At 41.8% G+C, this 16411-nt stretch overlaps 1 protein-coding gene and 1 long non-coding RNA gene across 5 annotated transcripts; one reads left to right on the forward strand and one right to left on the reverse strand.

The window, feature by feature from the left end:
* The first annotated feature begins 77 nt into the window (after positions 1 to 77).
* Positions 78 to 2346, forward strand: LOC114800272 (uncharacterized). 4 transcript variants are annotated; one of them, XR_003751365.1, is made up of 6 exons: positions 78 to 300; positions 417 to 479; positions 689 to 1091; positions 1259 to 1395; positions 1643 to 1749; positions 1832 to 2346. XR_003751365.1 is itself a non-coding variant. In XM_028997435.1 (6 exons), the coding sequence occupies exons 3-6, from the start codon at positions 966 to 968 to the stop codon at positions 2208 to 2210; spliced, it is 780 nt and encodes a 259-aa protein (XP_028853268.1). In that variant the 5' UTR covers positions 79 to 300; positions 417 to 479; positions 689 to 965; the 3' UTR covers positions 2211 to 2346. The 4 variants fall into 4 exon arrangements, 3 of the variants coding, with proteins under 3 accessions (XP_028853268.1, XP_028853266.1, XP_028853267.1); XM_028997435.1 differs by having other exon boundaries at positions 79 to 300; positions 1612 to 1749; XM_028997433.1 differs by having other exon boundaries at positions 82 to 300; positions 1609 to 1749.
* On the reverse strand, positions 90 to 3043 carry LOC114800274 (uncharacterized). The gene is made up of 3 exons (XR_003751366.1): positions 2832 to 3043; positions 1820 to 2222; positions 90 to 1306 (listed from the first exon to the last, which is right to left on the reverse strand). It is a non-coding gene; the product is annotated as an uncharacterized LOC114800274 (long non-coding RNA).
* Between the last annotated feature and the right edge of the window lie 13368 nt (positions 3044 to 16411).

The raw sequence follows: 16411 nt of genomic DNA on the forward strand, positions 1-16411 counted from the left end.
CGGGAGGCTCCCGGCAAGGACGAGACTGCTCGTGACTGGAGGCTCCCGGCGAGGACGAGACTCCTCGTGACGGGAGGCCCGCTCCCGGCGAGGACGAGACTGCTCGTGACGGGAGGCTCCCGGCGAGGACGAGACTCCTCGTGACGGGAGGCTCCCGGCGAGGACGAGACTCCTCGTGACGGGAGGCTCCCGGCGAGGACGAGACTCCTCGTGACTGAGAGCGACAGCCTGCTCTTCTCCGCTCCTGATGAAGAACACGGGCTTGAGGAAGGACAGCAGCCTGTCCCTGACGGAGAGCAGGTAACACTGCAGCACTGTGTCTTCTCCTGTGTGTTTTAGGTGCCATTTCATGTTTTGAGTTTTTTACAAATGATTAAATTGCTTGCAGTACTAACACTGTGCGTCTGTGTGCACAGCGTCCATTTAACAGACCTCCCTTGACAGGATCTGTGATGGAACGCCGGCTGGAGCAGCAGAAGGTAAGTCTGTTGGTCCCCCTGTCTCACCACATAACCCACCCATTACCCACTTCCTAACACTGAGTCTACATGTTCGAGGGGAATTTGGGAGGACTGTGGATTGAACACTGAATAAATGAAGGTTCAGTGATGACTGCTGTACGGCTGATTTTTTATTCAGCTTCAGGGAGTGTTGATCATGTGTTAACTTCATCTATGGCTGTTTACAGAGCCAGATGCTTAATTAGACATATAGAAGAACTGGAGCCAGAACCAGAGTGTCCATCATTTCAACAACATCATCGTTGTCGCCCTCACCAGACCCTACGAAGAATTGGAGTTTTCTTCAGGCGGGTGATTTGTGATATACGTAGACCACTGTATTATAAAATATGATTTAAATAATTATTCTTCTTGTTAACTGTTATTAATGTGAGGCGTGTAGTTTCTTTTTTTCCCCATGTCTGATAGGTCGGGTTTAGGGGAACGAGCGGATTTGAGGACAACATGGCAACACCACCACGGCTCTCAGAGTCCTTCAACACCCCACAGGATTCTGTCCAACATCCACTGGTCCTGTGCAGAGGAGGAATTCACCGGATTCATCTTATTGAAGCTGCTGGAGAACAAGTGGTAAGTGATTGTTCTACTGTAACACAGTGTACGTAAAATAGTCGGTCAAGAGTTTCCAGGAAAGTGGCCTTTAAGGCTGCAACAGTAACACTCACTGGTCAGTCCACTTTCTTCTCTGATTTTTTTATGTTAAATATTAGTTACACTAATACAAACTTATCCTGTAGTATCATGGTGGTGCTGGAGGACCCCACCTATCTGCTCCACGAGACAACCTGAAGGTGGAAGAGAGGCAGATTGGGATTGAGAGCCACTCACCAGAACAACATGGGGTGGCATTTGGCCTGCTGACTAAAACAAACAGGTACATATTTTGTCCTCTGGAAATTCTTTAAGCATCTCCACAGAAGGAGATTGTGAGTGCTGGGTCATGGATTTGAGCTCTTTTATTTTTTCTTTAAATTCACTGAAATGACTTTGCATGTGTAGCACTAAGTTGGGAAAAAAAAAAGTGTTCTGTCATTTCATTTTTGAGTTTTAAGAAATAACTTACATGAGATCTAAATTCTGCTTTCAGTAGAAATTCATACAGTCTGATTGCTCCACACCAGTCAGTCATCCCCGAAGACCAGAAGGAGGAGGAGAAGCAGACTGGGACTGAGAGCCACTCACCAGAACAACATGGGATGGCATTTGGCCTGCTGACTAAAACTAACAGGTACCTACCCTGTCCTGTCCTGCCCTCTTTTGCTGCGATTATACTGAACAGGTTTGATTTTATTTCTTACTGTGTGTTGCAGGATGTTCCCAGAGACACTGGTGCTCCTTCAGGCTTCAGTTTTTGAAGGCGACTGTATTACCACTGCAGCGCCAGAAGGACCGCTGTCCTGGCCGCCGTTCCTCCACCAGGCCCACAAAGGGCGCGCAACCACCCACTGGTTCGTCGATTCGAAATCGGAAGGGCCGACGGTCCATAAACATCCGGCGGCCAGTGCTGCAAGCGTTCTCGGACTGACCCAGCTTCACATCGACCTCCACGTTCTCGACTTCTCTTTAGGATCATCCTTGGCGGGTCCTGTTCGCCCTCGACGGTGCCAACAGACTGCCCGTCACTGGATTCTCCGCCTGCTCTCTCTTTTGTTTCATCCGCCGTCCTGCTCCATCTGTTTCACGCTCTGACAAAAGCCCAACCTACCAATCAGTGTAATATAACACATGTATAATACAAACATAAGACTATGTATCTATGTAAATATTTGTAACATTGATTTGTCATGTTTCCTGTTCTCATAAATAAATCCTTGTTTGTTCCTGAGTCGAGCGTATGCGTTCTCCCTGCACCGTTTCTTATCCACATAGCTGTCACGGACGCACATATCGTTTTTGTATTAACCCTCTGTAAACCTTGTCTAGCATTATGCAATATAAGAACTAATAAAATTCTAGCCTGCACAACAACAATAACGTTATTGTATACAGCAGTTACAAATCTGTTTCATATGCCAGCTATAACTTAGTTCTTTTCTCAATCCTTCATATTACCACAGTAATATTACATTAACCATGTTCATCTCTTTTAACCATTGGAATAATTATCTATTCAATCTGTAGAAGTAAACTCTCAGCTACTGGGTTCTTACCATTACGTGGAATTTTTGTAACTTTCACGTTAAAACATTTCAAACACACCTTTAACTCATACTAATACAGACAAAGAAGAACTTCATCACGACATGAACTAACACATTTCACATATTTGCAGACGGTTCTAGGGCAATTTTACCGCATGGTTTCACTCACCAAGACGAGCTTTTCACACGAACACGGCAAAGCCACAGAAACCCGCCGCTCCAGCTCCCATCAACGAATGCGACAAGTTCCAACAATTGGCTTCAATTTTATTTTCCAACATTAATCACCGAAATGTCCGATACAGCTCAGCACAGGTGATGTACAGCCCGTCTCCATCACTTCCACAGTGCAGACAGACCGAGAAACAACTGAATCTAATCCGCCACCTGGGAGGCGGGACAACCGCAGCTCCAGACCAATCAAAATCCCCATCACCCAGCATGACAGCTGAACCGAAGAGACCCACACATCCTCCTTTCAAATTAAAGGTTCTTTGAAAGTAAAATGAATTTTCTCTACACGGTAACAACTCTAATGGCCATATTCCCAACACTTTCTCTTAAATTTTTAAAGAGCTGCTTTAGAACGGAAACATTTGCTATCAGCGGTGCTAATTGAGATTCATTTTTCACATCAGAGAGAGGACACTTGGGGACTGACAAATGTTACATTTTCTGTCTTTTTCATACTCTTCTTCTTACATACAGATTTAACCTCTTCTCTTTTGAGTATGCCTCATACTTGTCTTGTCAGTTTTCACTTTTGCAGTTTTTCTTCATGTTTGCCTGGGGATTACATGTACTATTGTTTAATATGCATGTTTGGACTAAACAAGTAATTGAAGGTAAAAAGATATTTGTGGAAAAACAAATATTTTATTCAATTGGATAATTGTTATTTGCTTAGCGCAGCTGAAAATGCGCCATCGAACTGATTCACACATTCTTCACCGTTGATCAACCAATACATATAATGGTATTGTGGCAGAGTTGCAGATTTACATTTACACTTACATTTAGAGCATTTATCAGACGCCCTTATCCAGAGTGACTTACAATCAGTAGTTACAGGGACAGTCCCCCCTGGATTAGGATTAAGTGTCTTGCTCAGGGACACAATGGTAGTAAGTGGGATTTGAACCTGGGTCTTCTGGTTCATAGGCGAGTGTGGCGCTTCACTAGGCTACTACCACTCATGATACAAGACTTTTTTGTTACAGGAACGGAACTGTCCTCCCAAATCCCTTTATGTGTATTGCTTTTTTTTGTTGGGACACCTTAAGATGGAGCGGGTCTCCTGTCACGAGGAGGTGAACCAAAAGGTTACAGGTTCAAATCCAAACCATCAAGGTGCCACGAGGACACCTTGAGCAATGTACCGTCCCCAAACATTTGCAGCACACTTCTCACAAAGGGTGATGGGCAGAGGACACATTTCATTGTGTGCACCATGTGCTGTGCTCGCTTTTGTCACAATGACAAAACAATCACTTTCCCTTTCAGATCCGACACTGATTGGTGACTGGTGGCTCAGCAGAATGGGGGCTTAACCAACTTCACTCTGAGAGAGTTTTATCCCGGTTTATGGCTAAAATACAAATATGTGTCACTCGCAAGCCTGTGTTGAGCTGAAACCATGTTATCTATAAGACCGTATGATTAATTATTTAATTGAAACTGAAGGTAAGACTAGAAATCTTAATGTCACCTTAAGATGTCACCATAAGATGGAAGAATTCAGTGTATTTCTGAATTTCTCACAAAGGAAGGAAAAGTTTACATACACACACTCAGACAAGCAAATTTATAATATGTTTATCAAACTGCTCTTTATGAATTTATATAATGTTTAAAACTAGGGATGCACCAATACCACTTTTTTGGAGAACGAGGACTTGCATTTCAGTACTCGCCGATACAGAGTACTTAATAAAAACATTATTTAAATGTACAGGTAACAGCTTTAGTCATATAATTTAGCAACAAAACAAGGGACCAGTTTGGAATTAAGAACATTTGTTTAATGAAAAGCATGTTGTATACCCCATGTCTGGTTATGCTAACTAGCTACACGGGGCTAACACTGCTGCTCCAAATATCCGTGTGAAACTAAACGCAGAGGAGGCTTGCAGTAGGCTGTGGAGTCGTGTATTTGGGACATCATATCTGGGCTCCAGAACCTGGAGGAGACGCAGGAATTCCCACATGTTCTACCTCCGAGAGTGGCTGGTCACTCAATGCAATGTTCTCGTGTTATTTGCTTGTGTTATTTTCACAACTCGTGAATTGTTTTGTAGTCTTCATTCAATTTGAAATAGTTCCACACGGCTGACATGTCTCGCCTTCTCCCTGCTCTGAGCTCGGGGCGGGGCCCCTTACAAGCTGCTCAAACAAACATTTCTCAGACTGTGGGATCGGCCCCCGGTATCGGGGGACTTTTTAAAACATCCCTATTCAAAACAAATACTTTACTATGTGATGTACTGCAGCGCTGTGCTCTTACAGGTTCACTAAGTGCAGTGTGTGCATGGAAATGACTCAAAAATAAGAAACTGAAAATGTCGCAGTCGCTCCCTAATGGCTTGCTGCTGTACAGGTACTATGAGTCTGTTAACACTGACAAAGGCAAAAAGAACAAAAAATTTAGAAGGAAAATTAATTATTATTAATTAATATCAAATATTTTTTAATTACTTAAACCACAATTAATATTGTATTAGAAGAGCATCTGGCCCTCAGTGTCTGCCAAAAAAAAAACTGGCCCTTGTACAAATGTAGTTGACTACTCTGATGCAGGGTGTTAAATTTCATGAGTGGCCTTTAAAAAAGGTCTTTAAATTTGGCTTCCTTAAACCTGCAGAAACCCTGTATGAAGGATTCAGCACCAAAATGTTTACATACAGATACAAGACTGTGATGTGGGCGTGTCCATTGAGAGAGTTGTCCATCATATGCCACAGATGCAGCTTTAAATTTGGAGAATTTGGAGGCCAATCTAACGCTTTGAACTTTTTGGCACTATCCTGCTGAAAGAGGCAACTGTGTTGACACATAAGGGTATTTGTGGTATGCAAAATTAGTAGGTTAAACAGGTCAAAGAAACATAATCTTTAAAAGGACCCAAGGTTACCTAGCTGGACATTGACCATTTCCTATAATGCACTCTGCTATAATCTCAGATAAATTGTTCATACCACATGTCTGCTCACATGATCTAAAAGGAACTGTGATTTTATCAGACCAGGCAACCTTTTCCATTGCAGGCAGTGAAAAGTGGTCAGTATGGGCAAATGGGCCTATATGCAAAAAGCTTGAATGCAACCTGCAAGCAACATTTGGACATGCTCTGAGGCTGAATTTGGCTATTGTGCAAGCCAATCAGATTTTTATTATAGAATATGTTTATCCAGAGAATACATGAAATTGTAGTTTTCTGCTTAATCCTCGGTAATGTCTGTTTAGGTGACCTGGTCCAGGAGACTGTGGAACCGGGTAAAGCCCACTGGCCCGCAGGCCCTGCCCTCACGGCTCGTGTACGGCGGCTAGTTACAGCGTACCAGCGCTACACCCGTCGTGAACCTCTCCGCCATGACTTTCTTCTGCCAGAGGGAGCTGGGCCTCTGTCCTGGCAGCTTGGGGAGGAGTTCAGACGATGCACTGTTGAAGCAGACTCGCTGTTTCTCGAGTGGCAGAGGAGGTAAGACATTTTTGGTGGTCGTGGGAAACATTTATCCATACTTGAGTTAAAAGTACAGAATCTCTTTATTAGTTATGATGTAGAAATACTGACTCTCGGTCTGAGTCCTTATGTCAAGAATCTGAAATCGCATGTTACAGGGACGGTGATGGCAGTGTTGGCCTAGCGTGTAAGGAAGTGCATCCCTAGCGCCAAGGTGCCACTGAGCAAAAGCACCGTCCCCACACACTGCTCCCCGGGTGCCTGTCATGGCTGCCCACTGCTCACGGGTGGGCGGTTAAATGCAGAGGACTCATTTCGCTGTGTGCACAGTGTGCTGTGCTAATGAGTTAATGATTGGTGGGGAGCCAGGCCGCGTAGGTCACCTGACCCATGCAGTTCATTCAGCTGCACATAAGCTGGCCCCTCTGGGCTCCATGCAGAGCTCTCTGGGTTTAAATATGGCTCTGCAGTGTCATCTACCACTGCCACTCCACAGGCTGAGTGCTTGTCCGCTCCGCCGGTGCCCCCTAGTCCATCGGGCACTCCAGCAACCTGGTCCATCTGCAACTCCTGGACTTCCTGCTCCTCCTCTACAAGAGGGGGGAAATTGGGAAATGTGGGAAATGTATGATGAGCAAAGCTACGCACCTGCAAGTATCTAAAGAAATTATGAGAAGACTATTTATAAAGCAGTTGTGAGAAAGAGGCAAAGACATTGTCTATGTATAGGTCTTTAAAACAGCGAATGCCAGCTTTTGACCACATAGAGGACAGATCAGAGGACAGTTTTCTTGGTCTTTATAAGTATTGTCTGCGTAGTCTTGGAATGTTCTTGTTCCAGATAAACTCAGAGATCACAGAGTCAACTTTCTGAAAAAATGACTGAGGCAGAAATATTGGTATGCATTGAAATAGGTAAGAAAAACGTGGTAAAATATACATTTTCACTGTATTAACACTGTATTAACACATATATAACAAGAGATCATCTGCGTAAAGGAACACTCTCACCTCCTGCCCATTCCTAACAATTCCAGTAATCTGAGTGTTAGACCTAAGTGCAATTGAAAGAGGTTCAACTGCAAGCGCAAATAATAATGGGCTTAAGGGGCAACCCTGCCTAGTCGAACGATAGAGGGGAAAATATTCAGATTGAGTATTATTTGTTCTAACAGATGCTTGCGGTGAGGAGTAAAGTATTTTAATCCATGAAATGAAGTTTGTTTTAAGCCAAACCTTCCCAGTGTATGAAAAAGATAGGGCCATTCCACTCTATCAAAAGCCTTTTCAGCATCCAGTGATATGAGGACCTCCTGAGCTGAGAGATCCGAAGTGTTATAAATTGTATTAAACGGACATCTAAGATAAATCCTGTTTGGTCTGCAGAGAGGATGCTTGGAAGGGTAGATTCCAGTCTTGAAGCCAACAATTTTGATAGAAGTTTAAAATCCGCATTCAACAAGCTGATTGGGCGGTAGGACGAACAGCACAAAGGAACTTTGCCCTTTTTTAAAAGCAGTGAGATGGTGGCTTGTGAAAGGGTTTGAGGAAGTCAGTCAGAGTCAAACGATTCATTATACATGTCTAGAAATAATGGAGCCAGTTGATCCCAGAACTTTGTATAGAATTCACAAGGAAATCCGTCAGGTCCAGGACATTTTCCACTTTGCTGAGACATCAGTGCCAATCTAAGTTCTGCAACGGTGATTGGATCTCTAAATCCTCAGCAATGGATGTGTCTATGGAGTGACTATGCAGTTTGTCAAATAATTATCAAAGATCAGAGGAGTAAAGAGATATATAAAATTCCTTAAGGCTTTGATAATTTCTAGAGGATCAGGTGTGCCAATAACTTGTTGGCCTTGTCTCCATGTTCATAATAGTTAGCTCTGGTTTGAAGTATCATTTCTGTAGCTTGATGTGTCATAAGAGTGTCATACTCTGCTTGCACAGAGACGCTCCTTGTATAAGTCTGCGGATTGATTGATGGCATATTCATTATCCAAATGAGAGATATGCTGCAACGCTGATATATCAGGGGTTTAATTGAAGCTAATAAATAAGTCAATCTGTCGTGAAATGAACATATTAAACTCTTCATTCAAAAGAAGTTGAGTATTAAGCTGCCATGGTGCTCTAGTGTAATTAAATTTCTTGAAAAACATATTAATTGAGATTGATGCATGGTCTGATAAGGCAATGGCATCATATTTACAGTCTGATATGGATGCTAGTAATCTATTATCCACCAAAAAAAGATCAATACGTGTAAAAGTATGGTGAATTTGAGAAAAAAAGGAGTATTCACGTTTAGTAGGATTAAAGAAGCGCCAGACATCAGAAACAGCATATTCTTTGTTAAAAGATAAAATAACCTTAACCGACTTAGAAGGAGCACAAACTGCAGAAGAAGAGCGGTCCAAGTGGGGATTAAGACAGCAATTGAAGTCACCCCCTAATATTAGATCATGAATTTGGCCCATAACAATCACGAATCTCCCATTAGGGTCAGATACTACAATTGTATGTACAAAAGGAACAGATTTATGCAGTAGTATGGCTACTCCTCTTGCTTTCCCTGAAAATGAAGAGTGGTAGGTTTGATTGATCCAGCCCTTCTTAAGTCTGACATGGTCTGAGGGTTTGAGGTGTGTTTCTTGTAAAAAATATTACATGGGCACCTACGTGATGAAGATAATGGAAGATCTTACTATGTTTTATAGGATTGTTGAGCCCCCTACAATTGAGACTAGTAAATAAAATGTTGCCCCCACCTGGGATCGATACAGAATTAGCCCTGGTCATAAATAAAAAAAAAAGAAGAATGTTGTCTCAACGTAGAACTCTGCAATAAAGTAGGAAGTGAAGTAAGCTGAGTGAAAAATAAAATTAAGAAAGCATAATAAGACAAATCAGAAAAAGAAATAACTGAAATAATAACCAAGACCCCACCCCAGTGTACTAGTGTAATGCGCAGTGTAGCCGGATAGAGAAGTCCAAACTTAATGCTCCTTCTTCACGTTAGCAAATGTCGCTCTTTTCTTCGCCACCGCTGCTGTAAAGTCCGGGAAAAAAGAAATCTTCTTGCCCATGTAGAGAAGAGGAGACATTTATTCGGCTCTTCGCAGAATCTGGTTCCGAACCTGGAACAGGTTCACTCCAATAATGAGTGGACAGAGGTTCACCATCTTTGGACCTGGGACGTAAGGTATGGTGGGCACGATCCAGTACAGGTTTCTCATCAAGACTGAGTAAGTCCTGCAGGAACTGAGCCACAAACTCTGTTGGTTGTGGGCCCTCCAGACCCTCGGAAGTCCCAACAAGCAAACATTATTCATTCTGGAGCGACTTTCCAGGTCTTCACATTGCCTGGACAGGTTATCTACCTGTGCTGTTAGCGTGCTAATGTAGCTCGGTTAGCTTACAACAACAATTTATTTCTTATATAGTCCAAAATCACATACAGTATGTCTCAATGGGCTTTGACAGGCCCTACAGTTGACACCCCCCACACTTGATCCTTCTGCACACAAGGAAAAACTCCACACAAAAAAAAACTCTAGGAGAGAGAAAAAAAGAAAGGAAGAAACGTTGGGAAGGAGTGATACAGAGAGGGACCCCCTTCCAGGGTAGAGTGAGCCTGCAAATGGTGCCAGTGCAGGGTTGGGGATGATATAATAATAAGTCCTACAGTTGTAGGGTTGGAGAAGTCCAGAATGTTGTCCAGTGTCATGGTCTCGATTATGTGTCCATAATGATGTTACTGGTCCAATTGAAGATCCCTGAAGCTGTAGTTGTAACGGTGGTGGTGGCTGTGGTGACCCTCTGGTTCGTTTGGTGGTATGTCCTTGTTTAGCAGTTGTCAGAAACCAGGATTTATTTGCTGGTCTCTTCACTGGGGTCTGCCAGTAGTCTGGGTGCTTGATTCCGTGTCTCGGAGAAAACAAACAGAAGCAGCGGCAGACGGTTGCACTGTACGACCGATACTGAAATATGTGGTTATTGTGGTATATTGGTGCTACAGTGGCCCGGTACCCTAACTAGGACAGCCTAACTAGGGTGAATTTAACTTTGTCTGTGTCTGTGTCTAACAGGGGGACTCTGTGATAAACTGGACTTTATAATTGACACTGCATCAAAGTGAAGTGAAATGAGTGTCTAGGACTTTAACAAAAAGCCAGAGAAAACAGATTAAACACTGAGAATGTGTCTGAGTCCCGGACACTGACAGGCAAGCTGTTCCACAACTGCAGAGCTCTATAGGAGAAGGATCTGCTCCCAGGTACCTTCTGTACTTTTGGTACCAGTAGTGACCCCGCACCCATTGATAGAAGGGGGTCGTGGCGGTTCGTAAAGAACTAAAAGTTCACTCAGGTATTGCGGGGCGAGACCATTTAAAGCTTTATAGGTCAAAAGTAGGATTTTGTAGTCAATCCTGAATTTGATGGGTAACCAGTGCAGTGATTGTAAGACTGGGGTGATGTGGTCAAATTTCCTAGTTCTAGTTAGAACTCTGGCTGCAGCATTCTGTACTAGCTGGAGTTTACTCATGCACCTACTAGAGCATCCAGACAGTAATGCATTGCAGTAATCTAACCTTGATGTAATAAATGCATGGACCAACTTTTCTGCATTATGCATTGAAATTATATTTCTTATTTTGGCAATATTTCTAAGGTGAAAGAATGCTATCCTAGTGACATTATCTACGTGCAAATTGAATGAGAGACCTGCATCAATGATGACACCTAGATCCTTCACTTCAATACTCGGTGAGATAGAAAGGCTATCCAGAGTTATTGTGTAGTCAGCCAGTTTATGCCTGGCTGCTTGAGGCCCAAGGACAAGCGCTTCTGTCTTGTCAGGGTTTAACAGGAGAAAGTTGGTGAGCATCCACTGTCTAATGTCCTTCAGACAATTCTCTATATTGTTCAGCTGCTGCCTCTGATCTGGCATTGCTGACAGATACAGCTGTGTGTCGTCAGCGTAGCAATGAAAGCTAATACCATGTTTGCGGATGACGTCACCTAACGGTAACATGTATAGGGAAAAAAGTAACAGACCTAGGACAGAACCTTGTGGAACACCAAACTCTACTTTACTATGTGAAGACGAAACACCATTGATGTCCACAAACTGATATCGGTTGGTCAAATATGATCTGAACCATTCAAGGGCTGTTCCCTTAATCCCAATAACATTCTCCTACCTGGCAAAGAGAATAGCATGATCAATAGTGTCAAACGCTGCACTCAGATCAAGCAGGACAAGCAGCAAGATGCGTCCCTGATCAGAGGCCAACAGCAGGTCTTTAACCACTTTAACCAGCGCTGTCTCAGTGCTATGATGAGGTCTAAATCCCGATTGATATACTTCATGGATAATGTTACAGTCTAGGTATGCACTCAGCTGCTGGGCTACGACTTTTTCTAAGATTTTTGATATAAACGGAAGGTTGGATATTGGTCTGTAATTTGAGAGCTGACTTGGATCAAGATCCGTCTTTTTAATCCGGGGTCTAATGACTGCTACCTTGAATGAACTTGGTATGTGGCCGGTACTAAGCGACGAGTTAACAATTTTGAGGATAGAATTTATAATATCGGGTGCTATTTGCTGAAGGAACCTTGTTGGAATCGGATCCAAAGCACAAGTACATTGATTTGACGACAAGATTAATTTGATTAATTCATGCTCTTTAATACAGTTGAATCGTTCTAATCGGTGGTCAGCTATTAGAAGATTATTTTCCATGGAAATATCGGCAGAGCTATTTGTTGTGCTTTTAATCTTCTCTCTATTCGCGTATTAAAGAAATTCATTAAATCATCGCTACTATGATGATATTGAGTGATAGTATCTGTTTCTGTCTTATTCCTGGTTAGTTTGGCTATAGTTTTAAACAGGAATCTGGGATTATTTTTGTTTTTGTCAATAACGAGGACATATACGTTGATCGAGCTGCGCTAAGAGCCTTCTTGTAGTTAAGTAGGCTCTCCTTTCAAGCTATTCTGAATACGTTTAATTTACTTCGACGCCATTTGCGTGCGCGTGTGATCATTATACCAAGGAATTAAGTTTTTATCTCTTTCTATCTTCCTTTTGAGGGGAGCGACTATATCTAACGTTCTACGCAGTGTTAATTCTAGACATTTGGTCGCTTGGTCGAGTTCTGCGGGGTCTGACGGTGAGTTTATTAGCGTTGATAAATCTGGTAAGGTATTAATAAACCTCGGTGCCATACTTGATGTAATTGTCCGTTTGTCTCTATAACGAGGGGGGTTGAGTTTGTTGTGTCTGAGACATTTTAAAAGCGATCAGGAAATGATCTGAGATCATTTCAGATTGCGGAAGAGTAACTATATCTTCTATATTTAAACCAAAGGTCAGTACAAGATCGAGCGTGTGACCACCTTCATGAGTAGGTCCTGTTATATGTTGGTTAACTCCAACTGTCAGGAGAAAGACAGGAGTCTTCTAATTTGTCACAGTGGATGTTAAAGTCACCGACAATTAGGGTTTTATCCACAGATACAACTAAGTTGGAGACAAAATCTGTAAATTCACTAAGAAACTAAGAAAGGTCCAGGGGGTCTATAAATAATAATCAATGGAATGAATTTAGGATTTTTATTTTGTGAGACTACATGAGTTATATTGGTATGTAGAATCTCAAAAGAGTTAAATCAATGTCCGGGTTTATGAGTAATACCGTGGTTATCCTTATAAATTACTGCAACACCACCTCCTCTTCCAGTTTAACCTGTCTGCTGCCTGGTCTCGGCTCTGGCGAGTCAGTTTTGTTTTTTGGTTCTAAGACTATGAGCTAAGTTTTTAGACAAATGAGTGGTGCCCGCCCAGTTGGGGTGGATGCCATCTCGCCCAAAAAGACCAGGCTTCCCCCTGAATGTTGGCCAGTTATTAATAAAGCCCACTTAATTTTTTGGACACCACTCCGACAACCAGCGATTTATATCGAGGAGCCTGATACAGGTCTCGTCGCTACACTGAAACTGCGGTAATGGGCCAGAGCAGATTACTTTATTCGACATCGTTTTAGCCAGTTCAAGCATCTCTATAAAATTATCTTTGGTTATTTCCGACTGCCGTAGTCGGACGTCGTTAGCGGCAACATGAATCGCTATACTGGAGTACCTGCGGTTATTTTTTGCCAGCGATTTTAAATTTGCGCAGATGTCGGGTGCTCTGGCTCCAGGAAAACACAGGATTTTATTCGTTGGTGCCGGTATCCTCACGTTTATAACTAGCTTACCATCATGATTTGTTCGCCTAACGTTTGAGATTAGTGATTGTCTCTCCTTGTGCAGTCAACCTGCCATCAAAAACTTCCAGAGCCACCGTTATCTCCCTTCGGACAGTTTCCGAAATAATAGAGTCAAGTTAATCAAGGATGTCGGTTTGCATCTCGTCCATCATTCGTCTCATACCCAGCAATAAACTTTCGTTAGCGTCTGACTGTGAAGTAGCTTCCAGCTCAAGAGAAGATCGATGTTTACTGCGGCCTGACTTCAATTGCTCAGTTTTTCCGCGGTTAGCCATTGTGCCATACACTAATAAAGTAAAGAAATAGGCAAGCAGCTTTGGCACTAACATTTCGTGTGAAAAAGAGGGCAAATGAAGTGCACTTAAAAAGTAAAAATTATATAAAAAGTCACCCTTCTGAGGAGCCACGGGAAAACACGTCTACATCCCCCTGTCTCTGCAGCACCCCCTCACGTGTCTTAAATCTTAACCAAACTGTTTGTATCTACAAAGCCACACAACAGCAGTTTATTGAAATAGCATTTGGTTTTGATGCAACACTAGTATTAAATAACTTCCCTGAAACAATGATATAACGAACATGTATATCCGCAATAACACTGTGATGATCAAAGGAAATGTTTGGATTAATGAGAATTGAGACACCCCTAGCTTTTGCCTGAAAGGTAGAGTGGTAGTGCTGCCCTCCCCAACACTACATAAGACCAGAATTAACTTATACATAATGTTTGCAGTTTTCTAAACATTTTGCCCTGTATCACATACTGTACAGTACTGCAATTTTCCCAACAATGAATGTTTATTAATTAACAAGAACTATCATTGATTTTGTTTGTATGCCTTCTGTTGGAGCAAGTCTAATTAAAATGAGAAAAGATTCTGAAGTTTTGCTAAGGTGGTGTACACCCTGAGTACATTACTGGGTTTCAATTGATCAATATAAAATGTTTGTCTCTTTTTGCCTAATACACACTTGGCAGGGTTTTTGTACTCATATCCTAATCTCAAATATACCAATTAGGCTAATAGAAAGTGTCACGTCTTCGGGCTTACGGGGGAAGGACGCGCAGAGGTCTGACATGCTGGGAAGGGTTTTATTATTATTTAATAAACAAACAAATACAAATAAACAATGGCGCGGTGGCCAAAACGGGAAATAAAAGGGAATAAACGTAAACAAACCCGCAGGCGTGTGGCGATTGCCAGAACTGAAAACACTAACACACGGTTACAATGTCAAGTTCACAAAAATGCCGGAGATCTAGAAGGGGCAGAAACATCCGGCATTTATGGGGCGTCAGGATTGGAGTCAGGTGTGGAGCCCAGCTGCAGGCAATCCTGACAGAAAGATTCAAATAATGTGGTATTTGACAAAATCATGTCTACTACATCACATCAAAGTTTACTCCTCAAAGTGAAACTTCAGTTAAAAAAAAGCTGGTTATCTTTCCTAACCACGGAGAAGAAGTAAGGTCAAATGTGCAATAAATTACAGTTGCATCTGTTGGGCCAAAATTAATTAATAATTGCCTCTGGTCACAGAACTCATTTCTAGCTATTGTGAATATTTGCACATCAACGCCAGTGTTTACTTGGTGGTTGTACTGTACGCCGTAGTTTCATTAAGCCAGGTTCACTGTACATGGGATCATCTTAATAAAAGTGATCTGTTGGTCTGAGAACAGCAAAATATTTGAGAGCTGTGGGTTTTATTCTTTTTTTTTTTTTAATTATCATTATTATTATTATTCTATTTTGTTAGCTCCTGTATACCCCATATGGACCAACTATATAAATAAAAACAAAAATTTGGTATGTGATCTTTTATTGTGCAATAAAAGATGACTTTCAACTTTCAAGTGTATGTTTAAAATAATTTTAATTTAAACTGACTAATTGCGATAACTTTGTATGTTTTGACCTTGCCAGATACAGCTAAGTGGAAGAGGGCCCTGAAAACTGTGCTCTTGCAAGAATTATAAAAGTATTAGAAGGTGGTCTGTGGAATATGTAATGCATGTATGAAAGATGCACTACCTTGTGCCTCTATGGTAGAAATAATTGACCTTGTAAGACTGCATGGAGCAGTGGTGGCCTAGCGGGTAAAGAAGTGAACTTGTAACCAAAAGGCTGAGCAAGTTACCATCCCCACACTCTTGCAGCCCACTTCTCACGAAGGGTGATGGGCAGAGGACACATTTTGTTGCGTGCACCATATGCTGTGCTCGCTGTATACCACAATGACAAAACAATCACTTTCTCTTTCAAATCCGACACTGACTGGTGGTTCAGCAGAATGGGGGCTTAACTCACCAACTTCACTCTGAGAGAGTTTTATCCCGGTTTATGGCTAAAATACAAATACGTGTCACCCGCAAGCCTGTGTTGAGCTGAAACCATGTTATCTATAAGACCGTATGATTAATTATTTAATAGAAACTGAAGGTAAGACTGGAAATCTTGAAATATAGAAGTGAGTTGTTGTAGATGTCACCATAAGATGGAAGAATTCAGTGTATTTCTGAATTTCTCACAAAGGAAGGAAAAGTTTACATACACTCAGACAAGCAAATTTATAATATGTTTATCAAACTGCTCTTTATGAATTTCTAAATGTTCAAAACAAATACTTTAACTTATGCCATGTACTGCTGCAAGATTACTGCCTATTTATTTAATGTCAAATAATAAATATAATTTATGTATGTTATTTTGTGTATAAAATTTTTAATATAGTGCATTTACCATAAAAATGTACCAAAGGCACACCTCTATGGCCTTGTCAC

This window comes from Denticeps clupeoides, chromosome 12 (genome assembly GCF_900700375.1).
Source record: "Denticeps clupeoides chromosome 12, fDenClu1.1, whole genome shotgun sequence".
Lineage (NCBI taxonomy): Eukaryota > Metazoa > Chordata > Actinopteri > Clupeiformes > Denticipitidae > Denticeps > Denticeps clupeoides.